The sequence below is a fragment of the Centroberyx affinis genome, unplaced genomic scaffold, assembly GCF_046629955.1.
Source record: "Centroberyx affinis isolate AG114_WGS23_722 - 3 ecotype Tasmania unplaced genomic scaffold, CSIRO-AGI_Caff_v1 ptg000441l_1, whole genome shotgun sequence".
In the NCBI taxonomy this organism is placed as follows: domain Eukaryota; kingdom Metazoa; phylum Chordata; class Actinopteri; order Beryciformes; family Berycidae; genus Centroberyx; species Centroberyx affinis.
This window is the reverse complement of record NW_027279104.1, coordinates 1-17572: the sequence shown is the minus strand read 5'-3', so window position 1 is coordinate 17572 and position 17572 is coordinate 1. Positions and strand designations below refer to the sequence as shown.

The 17572-nt window shown below is 39.8% G+C and overlaps 2 protein-coding genes across 3 annotated transcripts; one reads left to right on the top strand and one right to left on the bottom strand.

The window, feature by feature from the left end:
• The first annotated feature begins 1980 nt into the window (after nt 1–1980).
• On the top strand, nt 1981–7391 carry mtfmt (mitochondrial methionyl-tRNA formyltransferase). Its single transcript, XM_071516985.1, has 9 exons — nt 1981–2321; nt 3585–3782; nt 4159–4281; nt 4366–4468; nt 4565–4640; nt 4742–4833; nt 4917–4995; nt 5499–5572; nt 7193–7391. The coding sequence occupies exons 1-9, from the start codon at nt 2107–2109 to the stop codon at nt 7382–7384; spliced, it is 1152 nt and encodes a 383-aa protein (XP_071373086.1). The 5' UTR covers nt 1981–2106; the 3' UTR covers nt 7385–7391.
• A 257-nt stretch (nt 7392–7648) lies between these two features.
• On the bottom strand, nt 7649–12933 carry LOC139642206 (uncharacterized). Of its 2 annotated transcripts, none has more exons than XM_071516983.1 (12): nt 12396–12933; nt 12218–12306; nt 12002–12120; nt 11807–11909; nt 10289–10386; nt 9387–9536; nt 9097–9264; nt 8925–8994; nt 8586–8664; nt 8254–8407; nt 8014–8118; nt 7649–7785 (listed from the first exon to the last, which is right to left on the bottom strand). In XM_071516983.1, exons 1-12 carry the CDS (start codon nt 12500–12502, stop codon nt 7753–7755), a joined length of 1275 nt encoding a protein of 424 aa, XP_071373084.1. In that variant the 5' UTR covers nt 12503–12933; the 3' UTR covers nt 7649–7752. The 2 variants fall into 2 exon arrangements, with proteins under 2 accessions (XP_071373084.1, XP_071373085.1); XM_071516984.1 differs by having other exon boundaries at nt 10289–10371.
• Nucleotides 12934–17572: the final 4639 nt, after the last annotated feature.

The following is a 17572-nucleotide window of genomic DNA, read 5'->3' as shown; positions in this document are numbered from 1 at the left end:
GCAAAGATAGAGGGCATATACTACTTATTTTAACCAGTCATTAACAATTGTGTTGGCCTGTACCTGTTCTCCTTTACAATATGCCCTTTAGTTTGAAGCCTGACAACAGGAAATCAGAGTACAGATTATGCTGACGCACTGGTCTTGACTCAGTTATCTAAAAATGATATAGGTCTACCTCTGTATGAATTCAAAAACGCTTTTAGAACAGTATTTTTCTTTATGTAATTTTATGTAATTTAATTTGAATTTATGTAACTTCTTTCTAATAAATACATTTTAAATAAATTGCTAAAGCACATTTTACAAAGAATCTGCTGTGATAGTGGAGTTTTACAATTAAAAATAAAAAAAATATGTAATCAATAAATCAATAAATGTAAGCCATGCCCAACTACACATCATGAAATGATTCATCAAAATTAATTCAAATCATCACATTGTTTATATTTTCATTTTCCATGATCTAGTCTACATCCACTCTTCACTATCACAGGAAGTATAACTAAAAATCAGTCAGTTCTGTATAAGTTAGAGGTAATGCAGGTCTACTCACTTAAATGACGTTCTCTTACTGCCTGGTTAAGATGAGAAGGGAAGCAGGAGTCTACCTGTTCAGCACATGCTTCAGCAGCTACAAAGCTGAGACAAAGCTTTCCAAAGTTCATGTGGGAGGAGCCTGTGTTTTATTTTCATTACCTCTCTCTAATTCTGGTCACTGAATTTGTCAAAACTTCCTGTATAAGCATGCAAAGATTCTGTCTGGCAAAACTGTGTAGCTATGCTTATTCACTGAAGAAAGTATTATGTGGAAGTAATTGCAGAGCCTATATAACACATGGGGAATAATTAAATTATTGCTGTCAACATAGGGCAAGGCCTGTTTACATTTTGCATAACTGATTTATAACTTTTGTAAACTTTATGCTAAATTGCGACTTGAATTTTATATATGTCGCCATTCTCTTTCACAATGGTTTTCCAAAGCTTTTAAAGCTGAGTTCAGGCTGCTGAGTTGTAGGTCTTTGACCTGGTTGCTGAGTTACTATTTAGTCAACCTTGCTGCAACCTTGCCTTTGCTATTTGTGAGGAAAACAGTTTGTGACTCATCGGTCAAACACCTGGCACATATGGAGTGTTGTAACATTGGGTTGTTAAAAAAGATTTTATTTTCATTGCAAAGGTGTAGTGAAAGATTAACAACCTCTGTCTCATTTGAGACACAGGACAACTCTAACAATCGCTAAAAAGACAATCCTCCTAAACTGGAAAGACAGAAATAACCTGTGGCACCTTCTACTATCTGACTATATCACAACAGAAAGACAAATAGCATTAAAAAAAACAATCAAATAGATTCATTTCACATATGCTGGGCCCCATTTATCAATATCACTTATCTACCCATGTAACACAAACCAATATACATACATACACACGGGCACATCCTCACCCAGATAACAACCTCCCCCTACTGCCGGTGACACCAGTCACATAAGGGATTAATTCCAAAATACATAAAAAATGTGACTTAAAACGGATCTCTCATTAACGCAAACATGTACATAATTGAATATTCAAAAATGTAAGTAGGCTATTTGCTAGGCAAATAGCTTCTAATTTGTTATAAATGGTTTTCCACAGTTTTATTACAAAAAATACTGCTAACATTGCTAACATACTCACGAATTAGCAATAGCCTAGGCCTATTTAGTAGTGTTTTGGTTTATTTTTTGCATGATTGTTCATAATTAGGAACAATGAAAACTAAGACCTATGATAACTAAGAAAGTGTATAAGCTATTTATATATGACAACTAGGAACTATAGGAAGTACTAAAGAAAATTCCCTTTGTCTGTTGGTGACAGTAACGCTTCGCATTTGGCTGCAATCTGCCAATAAAATGGAAGAAGAAGAAGAAAAACCAGAAGAAGGAAGTACTTGTGCGTCCGAACCGGAAGTATACTGTGTCATGAAGAACACGGAAGAACATGGCAGCGCCCACAAGTATTAATGACATAACGATAATACGATAACGTTGCCGTGGTCTTGAGGTGGGCTACAATCCCCTCGAATGGACGGGTGGATCAATAGCTGCTCTGAACATGTGGAATAATGTGAAGGCAAGACGATCTGCCCAAAAAATGTTACAAGGCATTCGCAACTGTTGTATACAGAGACTATGGAGTACGAGAAGTCAAAGCCAGCAGCAGAGGCTCTGTAGACATTCCTCAACAACATCAGGACCACCATGGAGGCTTCTGTTTTTTGGCTCAGATAATTTTGCTGTGGAATCCTTAAAACTCCTAGCATCCAGCAGGTAGGCTATTTTGGTGGAAGACGATTATGGCAGTAACAGACGAACCACTTCTAATGATAATAACAGTTCACTTTTTATTCAGATAAGGGTTTGCTTGGATTGGATGTAACGTTATGCCGAATGGAAGAGCGGATCCTAACGATTCAGAAAAGGTCTTGGGTCATATCTTATGATATATGTAATTTTGCCGATAAGCAAAGCAACATTAAATTGGGTACCATTCCATCAGCCAGCCACACATGGCAGCGAATTCACACTTTCACCTGCCTATCAATTGTTTTAGCTGCCAAAGTAGTTTGTGTGAAGGAATTTTGAGATCAAATTAAAGTAAACGAATGCATAATTTAGTTTAGAAGAATAATAAATAAATAAACTCAAAATAAACGGTTTTTATTCACTCCAGTTGTTTTGGAGAAGGCTGAAATGAAGCAGTGCCAGCTAGCTCACTGTGTGTTATATTGACATACAAACTTCACCAGTGTTCACCTGACATGAGAGTGAGTGGGGTGGGAGGGGGTAGGTGTAGGCTACAGGTAGGCTTTAATTTATGGATGACATTAGAGTCCAGTTCTTCAAGTTTAAGGGAAAATATAAATCATCATCCTCCCATCACAGTTTGGGAAAATACAGAATTTGAAATATATAATTATATAATTGTTTATATCCAGTGAACACTAAAACAGTATACAAGAAAAGCAAATGTGCTTTACATAAAATGAAAGGCAATGTAAAATAAAAGTTAACTTAAAAAGATGAGCTGTCATTTGAAGGAGTTTACGGAACTCGCCTCTTTATCTGTTGGTATTGTACTATATTTCCAGCAAAAGACATTTTTATGAATGGCTCAGATGAAATAAAGTACAGTAAGACCTCCTTTGTGTGGGGGGGGGTCAAGGGCAGTCCCCCCCTCTTGAAACCTAATCTGTGCCTTTTGAGTTTTGAAAAACACAGAAACGACCTTTAAGGTTCATTAACGGTAAAATTGGATCGCCCAATGTAAATGAAAAAAAAATGAAAAACCCCAATTTTCAGATTTAATCCAATCTGATTAGGCTGCTGTAAAAACTGGGCCCAGGTGCTAATTGAGACCATGGGAAGCATTTGACTTCATCCTGGCGTTCATTAAACTACTCTTTGTTTAGCAGTTTGTATGGAGGCATTATCAGCTTGGCTATGAGGACATTATGCGGGAACAGTGTTACCCTATGAGCACCATAGGGCAAAATCACTGCAGAATAACTAACTTCCATGTTGTTTTTGTAGGAATTCTAGTGAAAGGATTGTGGAGTCAGTTGAAGTTGTCACTCTCTCCAGTGGCCTCCCAGTGAAGAGGTTTGCTCACCAGAACCAACTTCCAGTTCACACTTGGCCCACTGGAGATCTTGATGGGCGGTTTGATGTTGGAGTGGTCGTGTCTTTTGGTTGTTTACTCCCGGAGAGACTAATCAATAAGTTCCCATAGTGAGTAACCTTAAATTTTTGGACATTGTCTAGCAATGTTCCCTTTAGGACAGTGGTGTCCAATCCTGCATCATGGGACAGTTTGCAGGTTTCCATTCCAATCAGACACTATAGCAACTCATTTCACTGATTATCATACCTTCAACCAGAGAGGAGGAACTAACCAGTGAAATGAGCAGCAGTGGTGTTTGGTTGGAATGAAAACCTGCAGTCTTGGACCTCCATGGACCATAGTGGAGAACCACTGTCCTACAATATGTGCATGCATAGTGTGCCACTTCATAGACTGGGTTTGTGTAGGTCATGAATGACATTAAGTGTGTGTGTGTGTGTGTTTGTGTATGTCTATATGTGTGTGCTCACTCATTCGCTGCAGTGGGATTGTGAATGTCCACCCCAGCCTGCTGCCGAGGTGGCGAGGTCCAGCTCCAGTCTTCCACACTATCCTGCATGGGGACACTGTGACAGGGGTCACCATCATGCAGGTTCACCCCCACAGGTAGCCTGGAGGAAATCCACCCTGTTCTTTCTCTCTTTTTCTTACTATATAAAGGGACTGATAAAATGTGTCTTTATACCCCAGATTTGATGTGGGTCCCATTCTCAACCAGGAGGTCTATCAGGTTCCTGAGAACTGTACTGCTGATGAGCTTGGAGCTGCTCTGGCCACTAAGGGTGCTCATCTGGTGAGTCCCCTGTGCATTGAACATACCCAGTAGAAGATTAGCACTTGAGTAACAGGATGTAACCCATTATTTGGATTTTTTTATTCTTTATCACAGCTGATTGACACACTGAAGACACTTTCTGAAAGAATTGCAAAGAAAAGGGAGCAAAGTCAGACAGGTGCTACTTTAGGTATGTAGGTTTGAACCATGCTACATTCATATACAGACATGCTCATATTAAACTCATAACAACATGAATTCTTGCAGCTTATAGGTAATTTTCCCCAACAGCACCCAAAATTAACCCTTCTTTGAGCTGGATGGTGTGGGAGGAACAGACTTGTGACCAAATTGATCGTCTGTTTCGTGCCATTGGATCCCGGGTAATGACTGATCTTAACTGTCCTCTTTGAATCTCTCTGTCAAATGTTACCGTAAACCATACTACCCTCTTCTCTGCCATCAGATTCCCTTACGAACCATTTGGATGGGCAGGACAATAAAACTTAAGGATTTTGTAGGAAAATGCCAGATTTCATTATCAGGTAACAGTTAAAATTACAAATTTATTTGATGCTGTAGTCTAGACTAGTGGTTCTCAATTTTGGTCCTCAAGACCCAGAGCCCTGTTGGTTTTCACTGTAGCCATCTATCAAGACTGATTTACACCTGGGACACCAGGTGAATGCAACTACAGCTAGCTGGAAGCCAGTACTATGGCTCCTGGGGACCAGGATTGAGAACCACTGCAATTAACTAGCTGGTAGGATAGAAAACCAGCAGTACTGTGGCTCCTGAGGACCAGGATTGAGAACCACTGTAGAGTACCTCCATAAGAGCCGTGCTCTGTGTGTATGTCAGAGCTGGCAGAGTTTGTGGGTGCGCTGAGATGCTAGATGGCATTGAAATTTGTTCATGCATGTGTGTATTTGCTGTTGCATTGTGCCAGTCCAATAATGCATAGCCACCGAGCACCTAAAAGGCACTAGCACACTTGTTACCATCATTATGATCTTGAGTTGTAATAGATTGCTCATGTTGATTTCAGGTCGAGGGAGGAAACCTATCCCTGGCTCAGTTATCTATCAGAAAGAGTCAAACACCTTGGCTGTCTGCTGTAAGGTATGTCTAACTCTGTAAAACATTTCTGAATTATTGTGTTCAATACTTCCCCTATCCCATACCAGCACCTGTCCCTCTTTACCCCACCACTACTTTACTTGTACCTAAAACATCTGTCTAATTAGTTTACTTGCTTTGTTGATGATACATGGATATTCCATGTAATATTTTTGGCATATACCACAAGAATTTTTGCTCATTCTACTCTTGCATTCGTTCTGGATAAGAACATCTGCTACATGCCAAAATGTCAGAGGTACAGTACGTTAAAAGGAAAAATCCACCCTAAAACACAGTAACACTTTAAAAAATGGCTATTGGGTATTTCTAGGCCCATTTTGTTGTGGTGGTGTGTTTTTTTGTTATTCCTGTGGATAACTGGCCAAATGTAGACAATGCAACATCATATTGAGATTTCCAGCACAGCTACAATGGAGTTTGATAGCAGATCATTTTTCAACATCAATGGTAAACATCAGGTTTTGGTGTCAGTCCCTCAGAATCAAAGAGCAAAGGCTTCTTTCTAGCACCACCATTTTGCACCAGTGTTAGGACTCTAACATACTCCATCTAAGGAACGCATGCAACAATGCAAAGGGCAATGCACGGGACGTGTCTCGCGTCCTTGCGTAGCAAAATGTGTAGGGCAAAAAAATGTAACGCGACCCAAACGTCTGCTGCAATATCACGCGTCAGGTAGGGACGCTAAATGAAAATCACTACAAAAGGAGGAACTACCAATGAAGAAGTAATTTCCTGTGTAAACAAATGTCAGTGGCGGCAGATTTGGAAGAACAGCTGGCTGTCAGACGTATGTACCATCTTCTTTTCATTGCTCTCTTTTTGCAGTGATGGAGAATGTATAGTAGCACAAATTCCTCCACGGTAGCCATTTTTAAATACCCTGCTCCAGCATCAGATTGGCTTTGCTTCCTCTTGTGGATTAGCAATTTATAACAAGTGACAAGTGACACGTCTACGCGCATTTGCTATATCAGCAAACAGCTTGCGTAGGCGGAGTACTCGCATTAGCGCATGCGTTCTTTACGTGGAGTATGTTAGAGCCCTTAAACAATCAAACAGGAAGAAATCCATCGTAGAAGAAGCAGAGATAACCAATTTCTCCACTAACTGTAGCCTCAACAGACCACAATGCAATGCATCTTCATCGATCTGCTGTTGGTAGTGTATTGAAATGGAACGCCCTCCTTGGATTACTTTTTTGTAATTTTAACAAATGGGCACGACATGCCATGGCACTGTTCTCTCTTCATTCTTACTTTTTTGACTGGAAAAACATACTATGCTATCACTTATTGCGCTCTCCACCTACTTGTATATAACACAAAGAATCCCCATCTCTGAGGGTGGTCGGAAGGCTTTATGGAAAACATAGTAAATTACTAATTTAAGTAGATGAGGAAGGTTGAGGGAAAGTGGTTACACCAAAAAAGTCAATTACAATCACAGAATAACTCTCTGGAATGCATTAAACATCACAAATTGATGATATCTAACAGTGTAAGTGGATCTGATGGGGATTTTTCCTTCAGACTAATGTGTCTATATGTTAATCTTTTGTGGATCAAAGAGATTATGTTCTTATGTTCTGTGTTCCAGGATGGCTGGGTAGGATTCAAGACGGTGGTCCTGAAAAAAAGACTCACAGCAGCAGACTTCTATAATGGCTACCTGCACCTGAGTTTGATAAACCAGATGCCCAATCAGACACAGGAAGGCCTGTTTCTAAGTAACAAAGACAGAACTGAAGCACATCAGAAAAGAGACAACTTACAATGTACACTCCCTTGATGTGTACCACAGCATCCATAAATGATCTAAATGGCTGTACTGTAGTTAGACTCTCTTGTCTGTTTTAAGACATCCCTGTGTACATTTATATTTGATAAATCATAAAATACTTGAGATAAATGAATGTGATAATTCACAGATACATGGAACATCATAACAAACATCAAAAATGCTATTTATTTCCATAAACATTTACACAAAAGTACATCATTTCCAAGATTTGCAAGAGGCACTGGTGGTGCATTACCAATGTACTTCGACTGAGATTTGATTCATCATTACCAATTTCCTTGTATAAATCAGAGTAAAAAGTGTCTGTTGTGGGTGTTGCCTTGCCCGGGAGGTTCTCATTCTTCTTGGGGCCATTGTCAACTGGATGGCTTGACAAGGGGAACATACCACTAGTGGAGAGATATGAGAGTTGGATTGTGCTGATATCATTGGCGTGATAATGTTACCATACCATTGGCAAACATAACTTCCTCCTTTTGGAAAATAAACGTTGCATCGGAGCTATGAATGTGTAGTGTTGTTTTTCATTTAATATTTTTCATTTTGATTAATTCTGCTCATGTCAGCCAGCACCTCACCAATACGAATATGCGTTTGCACTTCTTTTTCAAACATACCTCCTCTGTCATCCCTGCTGTCTTTCTTCCTTCTGTGTTAAATGGGGGCTTCAAGTATCCTTTGAAGTGCTGCTTCACCAAGTCGTGGAAAGTTGACAAGCAATCCTGCAAATGTAGAAACAAATACAAGCTATGCATTTTGTTCGTACTTTGCTCATCAACAGAAAGGCACCAGACTAAATGGAGACAGTCAAGAGATCCAGCATCACGATATGTTTAAGAGGTTCTTGGTGATCATACCCGTCCTTCCTCTGAGCAGATGTAGGTGAACCACTTGAGTCCTGCTGCTACATGTGTGATCTCATCTCTGTAGATGACCTCCAGAACATTCACAGAGGCCTGGTCATCCTGCACAGCAAAGCGGGACAGGGTCTGAGGGTGGACGTCCAAACCCCTGGACAACACGCATATACACAGACTAGGTCCAATTCCATATTTGGCATCTACAGATATTTTTACTTATTTTAGGGGTCAGTCAGAGGTTAACTATGAAATAATACAAATAATACAATAAACAACTATTAATAGTTCCATTCATGTAACAGTGTATGCAGTAATAAGTTCAACTTTACCTGGCTTCATGAACCATGTGCACAATAGCAAGCCTTGCCAGAAGGTCATGGGAGGTGTCTGTTGCTGACTGCCAGAGTCCTATGTGAGCAACAGTAGGTTACCAACTGAATGCAATCCTTCCATAGAATCCTCTTACCAACCATTATTATGTCAGGGCTACAGGTAAATGCCAAAATGAAGGAAAACCCCTTTGTAAATTAGGAATACAAAGTATATAATATATAGAATTAAGAACACTTGTAGAATCTATGCGAAGGTTAAATGAAGCTGCTCTGGCAGCTTGTGATAGACTGCCACCCTATTACTAGTGTTTCCTTTATTTTGGCTGTTGTACTTACCATTGTGTACAGGTAACGCACCAAAGAAGCTGCCCAGTTCTGCGATTCTTTTCTCCAACAAGTGATAATGCTGTGGAACAGAGTATATAAATTAGTATGAGCAGAACAGGGAAAACATGTATAATCACTCATATAGAGTTTATTATGAATTGTCTACAGGTGAAATAAAAACCTTAGCTTCATCTCCAGCCACTTTAACAAAATCGCTGAAGAACTGCCGGGGCAGTGGATCCCCAGTGTGCAGACTGAAGGTTGAGAACCTGGCGATGACATCCCAGGACAAGTCAATAGCCCACTGCTCTATGTTAGCCAAGGAGTGGAGCAGCGCTATCCGGCTAGCCTGTACACATACAATCAAATCAGCTTCAAAGTGAATTATAATTTTTATTAGTTTGTGGTAACATCAGAGATACAATAATCGTGGCAAGGTGACACTGTGGTTGAAGCTGACTTCATACGTACCTGTGTGCCTCCTTTGCCACGTTTGATTTTGCCAGGTTGAAGCACTGTTAGGTCCTCCTTCCTGCTGGGCTGGTGTGGAGGAATGGCCTGGCCCACCTCTGTTATCTCCCCTGACTTCCACCTCTCCTGAACCTCTAATGTCAAATTAACCTGAAATAGGTAAGGGTTACAGCTGGCTAGTAGATGCAGGTGTACCAAAAAGGATTCCATTTTCCATTATCATATTTAAAGCAATATTCCACTTAGTCTTAACATGGGGGTTACTTGGCACTTGACCGCCATGAAAACCAGAATATAAACAACTCACCAAGATCAGATGCAGCTGGGACGAGTTTGTAGCGTTCACATTTTTACTTCCCATTCATTTTATTGAGGCCACGAAAATAGTCTGAAAACTTACATTTAATGTTTTTGAACATATTCAACAACATATCCCGCTTTTAAGACAACAAAGCAGTCCTGGGTCCACTGTCATTTTACATTTCTAGATCCGGTCTCCCAAACAGAATCTATCTCTCCTAAATGGTATCCCTCTGCTATGTTCTCTTTTATCCATAAAAATGCTATTCGGCGAAATTATGTTCTAAAACGTCGGACCCACAGTCAATTGAAAATCACAGTAGTGGGATATATTGTTGAATATGTTCATGGACGTGCTAAATGTAAGTTTTGAGGCTATTTTCGTGGCCTTATTCAAATGAATGGAAAGTAAAAATCCTAAGGCTATAAACTTGTCCCCGCTGCATCCGATCTTGGTGAGTAGTTTATATTATAGTTTTCATGGCGGTCAAGTGCCAAACAACCCCCATGTTAAAACTAAGTGGAATATTGCTGACAGATACGACCTGGCAGTTTGAGCACTTTAGTGTAGCATCTAAATTAAGGAGCTCTGGACCACTTGCCTTATCTTTTGGATCCGGAGTACAGAGGATCTTTGTAGCCCAAAAGCATAGCGTGTTTTCAGAAGGGGAAAGCTTGATGACATCTGTGGATGGTGTACCTCAAACACAAAGCATCACACATCCACTGAATAACAAAAACTTGCTAGACCCAGAATTTTGTTAAATGATGGTGCCCTCAATTATATCAAGTCTTATTTCAGGGTTCCCAGCATGGACCCAGTGGCATGTCCATGACCATCCATCCGCTACAATGAATGAGATCTTTCTTGGCCTATAAATGTAAAAACCTTCTTGGCATGCTTATAGTGGTTTTTCAGCTTATAAAAATTCCAAACTAATAAATAGTCTGGTTTCCACTACAGCGTGAACATGGACTAGCTAGTAGGGCTGATTCATTACACAGCCACCAAAGCAAAAAATGTGTAGCTTTTTTAACTCTAGTTACCTAGAGACATGATTTATTAGCAGGGATATGGTTGCAAATTAAAAAACAGTTTTCAATCCTGCGTACTAAAAGCTTTCTTTTTTTTGCTATCTGCTTTAGAATGGTCAATGAAGGTGAAAAAACTTGTTAACGACCATCAAATGCAATGAATTTGGGGAAAACAAGCTGCAAAATGCACTAGAATAGATTCATGTTAAGTAATGCATTTATAAACTTTGCTGATATTCTGTGACTTAGCCGACACCTCTCTAAATTTCAATACTATATTCTATAAAGTAGATGAGTTGTGGAAACTCTGTACTAGTAGAAGGTGATCGGCTGCAGCCTGCCTTCTCTTCAAGAACTGTACACCTCCAGGGCCAGGAAGCGGGCAGAGAAGATCATGGCTGACCATTCTCACCCTAGTCATCTCATCTTTGAGAGACTCCCCTCTGGCAAGAGACTGCGGTCTATCAAGACCAGAACCTCACAGCACCACAACAGTCTCTTCCCCATGGCAGTGGAGTCTTTCACTCTGGACTGAATCTCTGAGCACAATTCCATACAAATTGTACATCTGTAAATACATAGTTGTATCTATCATATTTGTATTCCCTGTATAGTACCACTATTTATTCATATTTGGTACTTTGGTCAGACAATAAATGCAAATTACTACTGAGCCCTTGTAAAAAGTACTTATTGTATATACTGTATATATTTTCAGGAATCTCTTCTTTCTTTTCTTCTTTGCCTCTGACATTTGATATTTAAATTCAATGTGTAAAGCTTAATTGCTGCTTGCTTGTCTGTCTAAATCCCTGTATATTGCACTGCACCAACCTCACCAACTCAAATTCCTAGTATGTGAAAATGTACCTGGCGAAAATAAATCTGATTCTGATTCTACTATTATTGCAAAACTACACAAGGCTTACATTGGAATGATGGTGGGTGGCCATACTCTTGATTCTGCATTGATGTCTACAGAGCTGATCAGTTCTGCCTGTCTTGGACACAGAAGCCCAGGGCATACAAACAAATATTAAAAAAACGAGTAGGAGGAAAAGACAACACCCCTGCCTGTGCCTTACCTGGGGATGTTGTATTTGTCACAGAAACAGGGGTCAAGGACAGTTCATTTTGTGTGTTGACATACACTTCACCCTGGACAACTCTGACCTCGTAGACATGGTTCTGAAAATGGTGAAAAACAACATAAAACAATCACAGATATAATTGCTTACTTGCATGTGAATGCTCCTGATTATCCCGAGTTTGTAATCTACCTGAAGTCCCGTGGAGGAGGTGCCTGTCTCCAGACAGAAATCAAAGTGATGCCATGGACAGACAAGTGCAATCTTTCCATTTCCTAGATCTTCAATGTCTCCCAGCTCCAGAGGGCCACCTGCACATTGACAGAATATGGACTGTGATCAGATCGTTGTATGGCATCTTTACCGCAGCTACAACAAGCCTAGACAGACTGAAGAATTAGAAAACACCTTCATGGGGACAGGAGGAATCCATTGCCCAGTATCTATCATCCTCAGTGTGTACGAGGACAATATGCTCTCCGTCGTCGGAGAACAGCCTGGAACAAGTACAGATGAACGAACAGGTTGAAAATACAGCAATGGTAGAGTCGTGACGTTACCCTTATGGCAAACAAATGTTATTTACTTTGTGCATGGCGAGCCAAACTCCGATGTCTTCCCTATACACTGCCAATTTCCATCTGTAACAACTTGTCGCAATGCAGCCACCAAATCCTCTTCAAAGTAATCCATTTAACTACAAAATAATTCAAATACAGTAGGTGTGTGCACGTTGAGATAACTAGCCCCAATATCGCTCCAATGTTCAGCCAACTTCTTGGCATGCACGCCTGCCTCTTGTGGTCCGGAGTTTGTATTGCGACTAACAACGCTGATATTGGTGGCTGGAACGAGAAACAACAATAAGGTACATTCATGAAGTAACTTAAAAGTCAGCCATGTCCAAAACCTTTGCGTCTGCCTCTGTCTGAATGCAAAAGCACCCTGCAAAGAGCCTCGGTTTCGACAAGAGAACACGAACAGCTCAGGGCTAGATAACGAAACAAAAAGCTGTAAAAGGTGTTGTATCTGTAGACCTCTGTCGAGGAAAATATGTTTATAACTTCTGCGTCTCTATCTGTGAATGGATATGATATATACTGCCAAGACCCTCTAGCCTTTCTTGCGTGCTATTTCGGTGGTATGCAGTGACATAGGAAATGACTACAGCAGGTTCCTTTTTGCGGACCGTACCACTTTACACTTTCGGAAACTGTCACTTGCACACACACTGCCTTCAGTAAGCGCTCGAAATAGCAGAAAAATTGCCTATGACAGAAACTATTTCCGTTGAAACATGAAATTCTAAATAAAACATTTTGAATCTGAGTTGAGTCAAATAATACCTTGAATGTTGATTCCCTACCAGTCTCGCCCCTGTGCGCTAGTCGAATGGTAGCAGACCAGGAGAGTCTGCCATTTTACACGGAGACTGCTTGCTAAATACTAGTCTCCTGAAGTGGCTAACCAATGCTTACTTACTACTACAGTCAACGTATTTTCTAAAGCACAGCAGACATCTTCAAAGCAAACATTAAAACCGACATTTTTAACACAAGACGAATTCACAGTGGCGTAAAAGTTAAGACGGCACAGGTAAGTTGGTCGATATAAGTTAGCTAACGTTATCATAGCTAATATAAGCCAACTACGGTGCGTTAGCTTTATGGCTAGTTAAGTGGTTGATTTGCTAATGTAGCTAGCAATGCTGGCTGTGTCTGTCAAGCAATGATCCAAATGTAGACTATACTTTTAATGGATGCATGACAACTCAGCCTTTGATATTGGCATACATTGGCAAAACAACGTGCGTCATGATGGAGTTGTGTAGCTAACATTAGCTAATGTTAACAACGAAACGTTGAAACGTTATCAACTTCAATGCCTGGAGATGTCATAGTTCTCTACATTTAGCCAGGCAGCCAGAGACTCATTCTATAAGTGCCGGCAAATGCAGACACTTACGTGCTCATCTTGTGTTGGCTAGTAAATTAGCTAGGTAACATTAGCTACCAATCTGTTGTCAACAACAGGTTAATTAAATGGGGGTTAACTCTGCTGTGAGGGGAAACGTTTAAATGCTTTCGTAATGCGCGCAACCCCAACGTTATTCAGTGTAACAGAAGTCACACCATGTTTGGTAAATAAACATTATGACTTATTGACAATGCCACGTGAGCTATGTTGTTAATTAGCGCCATACAGCAGCTATGTCAGCCAAGTATCCTGAAATTGCTCCTCTTCAGCTGTGTCTTTCTTGTAAATGGGGGCGTGGCAGTGACGCTTTTGGTTAGGCCGTGATTTCATGCAATAGGAATTGTTAGAAGGGCAAGTGGAGATAAAGGTCTTGTGAGGTGAGAGATGAAAGCTTAATGATCCCCAAGGGGAAATTGGGTCATGTCTGATCTGATGATTGATCATGGCTAGTTAATAATTATTGTTAAAGCAGTGCTTCCCAAAGGATTCCCAAAGAGGGGTGGGGAGGGGGCTTAGATCTGAGAGGGTTTCCGAAGTGTTCTAAAGTTCGGATGGGGCTTCTGTTGGTGGTGGTGGTGGGTGGTTGGGGGAGCAAATTGTGGAATGATTTGTTTCACGTTTTTTCACACCGAGTTGGACTGAGTAAAATGCTGCTGGTTTCTGCTTCTCCACATGATAGACATGATTTGATGTGACATAAAATCATGGGATGGGGGGGGTTGCAGTTTGAAAATGTGAATCTAATCTCCAAATACAGACTTCCGAACATGCTGCCCAACTCTGCAGGGATTGGCCAGATGTAATGAGTAGGGATTAGGGATGCAAATTTTCAGAAATGTTCTTAACATCGCGTTAATGACCAAATAATCGATTAATCATTATGTAAAAAACAGCTTTTGACATAGAAAATACAAAATGTGTGTTTTTACACCTGTCTTTAGGCCTACTCAAAAATGTACTCAACCAAGCATAATTCAAAAGAGTCGGGACCCCCGACAATGGACGTCAGTGTTTCCCACAGGCTGAAAATGTTCTTTCTTTAGGGTTAATTACTTTAAATTGTCTTTACATTGTGTCCAACGGAACCCAACTGGCAGAATATGCAATGAAGTCTCTGCACTGCACTCATGTTAACTTTCTGAGTGTTGAGCAGTGTTAGAATTGTCCAATTGAAAAGTATCAAGTTACTCTTTACTGTTACAACACATGCGAGTTTGGAGAAATTGTGGAATTTTATATATTTTTTTACGAACGTTTTCAGAACGGGAGATGGACTGTCAGGTTGAGTACAGAGCTACTGCATCGCCAAATGACAGACATGACGTGATGCGCACGTTAGACGCATTAGAGTGATTTAGATCAATTTCTATACATTGATTAACTGTTTATGTTGTTTTCTTCTTCCTCTGTATAGGCAGTGAAAGTTAAATTGCGCCCTTGTGGCGGTAAATCATTTCCAAAAAAAATGAGAAATAGCACATAACGTACATTATTGATTAATATATGCTTGATCGATCAAATTGTTAACGGTGATTAATCGTCGATTAATCATTAACATCCTTAGTAGGGATGGGTATCGTTTCAATTTTATCCGATACAGGTGCTTAAACGATACTTTTAAAATGTGTAGAAACAGTGACTGTACCTTCTTTAATATAAAGCGCAAACAACGACATTAAAGAACGCCTTTTTTATTGCAAAATAGGGCTACACGATTCTGGATAAAATGAGAATCTTGATTTTCTTGCTTAGAATTGAGTTCACGATTCTTAGGCAAAACAATTTTTAATATACATTTTTAATGCACTCTTGCCTGATACAGAGAGAAACACCAAAAACTATGCTAATGACTGTAATGGGACTGTCACATCAACTTTGTAATCCAGCCATCTACGCTTTGTCAGATGACCACTAGAGGGCGTCTTTAGCTGGGAGATGCAGTGTTCTCATACAAAGGTTCATGTGGCTCTGCCAGAAAATAAAAAGTTGTTCTATGTATAGATATTGATCTAAATCGATCTCTAATGCGCCTGATGTCACATCAAATCATGTCTGTCAAGTGGAGAAGCACAGACCAGCAGCATTTTACTCAATCCAACTCGGTGTGAAAAAATGGGAAACTAATCATTCTACAATTTGCTCCAAACGCGCAGTCTCTATTAACAGGATGCAAACTAGTGGGGCGGTTTAGGGACGACTGAAGATAATATTGAGAAAGGGTCGGTCGGGTGTGGGTCAAATGGGCTACACACAGTACACACACAATGTAGTTATTGACTAAATTCCAATGAAATTAAAATTTAATTAATGGTATAAACTTCTCCAATCTCCAGCTGGTTTATCCCGCCATCCATACATTACATTACATTCTTTGCACACTGCACAGTGCAACGTTATATTTATAAATAAATAGCCTACAAAACATTATTAACAAATATGTATAAATATTTGACATTTAACAAATGTTATTCATACTGGTTATTTCCTAATATTCAATACCATAGAACAGGTAGGCTATAGGAAATGTAAGATAAGTGACAAGGCGTACATACCCACCCTCATGTCAGTCGAAACACCGGTAAAGTTAAGTCCATATGTAACACACAGCAAGTTTGTTAGCGCAGCTCCGTGGCAGCCTTCTTCAAAACCACACAAGTTGCTGGATACCATTTCTCTAGAGTTCCAAAAACGGCAAATGAAAAGGCCATACAATTTCTCCAAACGGCTCAATCCAAGTCTAATGAAGGCAAATTATTGCATGGTGAGTCCAAAAGTCTAATATTTACGTCATCATCTCCTAGATTTGCCACACTTGTTCTGCACCTCAGTCACGACAATAGCAAGCAGGTGCTGCCTTCAAGTGCCATCAGAAATATTGTAATTACAGGTAGAGCACGCTTGAACGACCAAATAAAGTGGTAAATAGTCAGTGGCAAATATTTTGTTTTCGTTCTGTGATGTTGACCTCCAGTTACTTATTTTCACTTCCTCCTGCACAGCAATGTCTATAGTAGTAATAAAAGTAAAGTTGAGTAATAAAACAAAGTTAACTCCCCTAAATCTGCATGTAATCTTTTACTCTTGAAAATGATACAGTAGGAATCGATAACGTAATCGATAAAGAATCAGATCGATAAGAATCAAAAATGGCACAGGAATCGATAAAATCCTAATGATACCCAGCCCTCCTGAGGAACCTGGTGGTGCTCAGTGGGATTTCTTTTAAGGGGAGACGTCACAGGAAAATACTGTATACAAGATAAGATAAGATAATCCTTTATTAATCCCACAACGGGGAAATTTATGGTGTCACAGCAGCAAAGGGGGATAGTGCAAAAGCAAGTGAGTAAAAACAAGGCATCAGTAAAAGCAACATATAATAAATAAGTAAACAATTATTATCACAATATTGCAGGTAAGGAAATATTGATATTGCACAGTTGGTATACATTCAATATTGCACATGAGTGAAATTGTCAGTGTTGGTGTGTGTGGTCTACTGGGAGCAGTGTTGGTTGTAAACCGTGTATACCGTTTGCACATTGATATGTTGTTGTTATGCACTTTATGCTCAAAAGAAAAAAATATACTTTATTATTAAATAAAATGTTGCACCTTATTTCTGCTTTCAAAGCTTTTTTATGTACTTTTAATAACAAATGTACACATAGGCCACTGCAGTTTGTAGCAAAAATGTGTTGCAAAATGTTGGGATTGCGCCACCAGTTGAAAAGGTTAGTCTGGAGCCCTGATAAGTGCGTATGTAAAAGCGCATTCCAGGAATTC

Coding starts and splice junctions, on each gene's coding strand:
- mtfmt (XM_071516985.1), top strand. CDS start 2,107: ATGTGGAATAATGTGAAGGCAAGACGATCTGCCCAAAAAATGTTACAA. Junction 3,783..4,158: donor CTAATCAATAAGTTCCCATA/GTGAGTAACCTT, acceptor CATTCGCTGCAG/TGGGATTGTGAATGTCCACC. Junction 5,573..7,192: donor CCTTGGCTGTCTGCTGTAAG/GTATGTCTAACT, acceptor TCTGTGTTCCAG/GATGGCTGGGTAGGATTCAA.
- LOC139642206 (XM_071516983.1), bottom strand. CDS start 12,502: ATGGATTACTTTGAAGAGGATTTGGTGGCTGCATTGCGACAAGTTGTT. Junction 11,910..12,001: donor CCTCCTCCACGGGACTTCAG/GTAGATTACAAA, acceptor CACCATTTTCAG/AACCATGTCTACGAGGTCAG. Junction 8,995..9,096: donor TGGCTGGAGATGAAGCTAAG/GTTTTTATTTCA, acceptor TCTGTTCCACAG/CATTATCACTTGTTGGAGAA.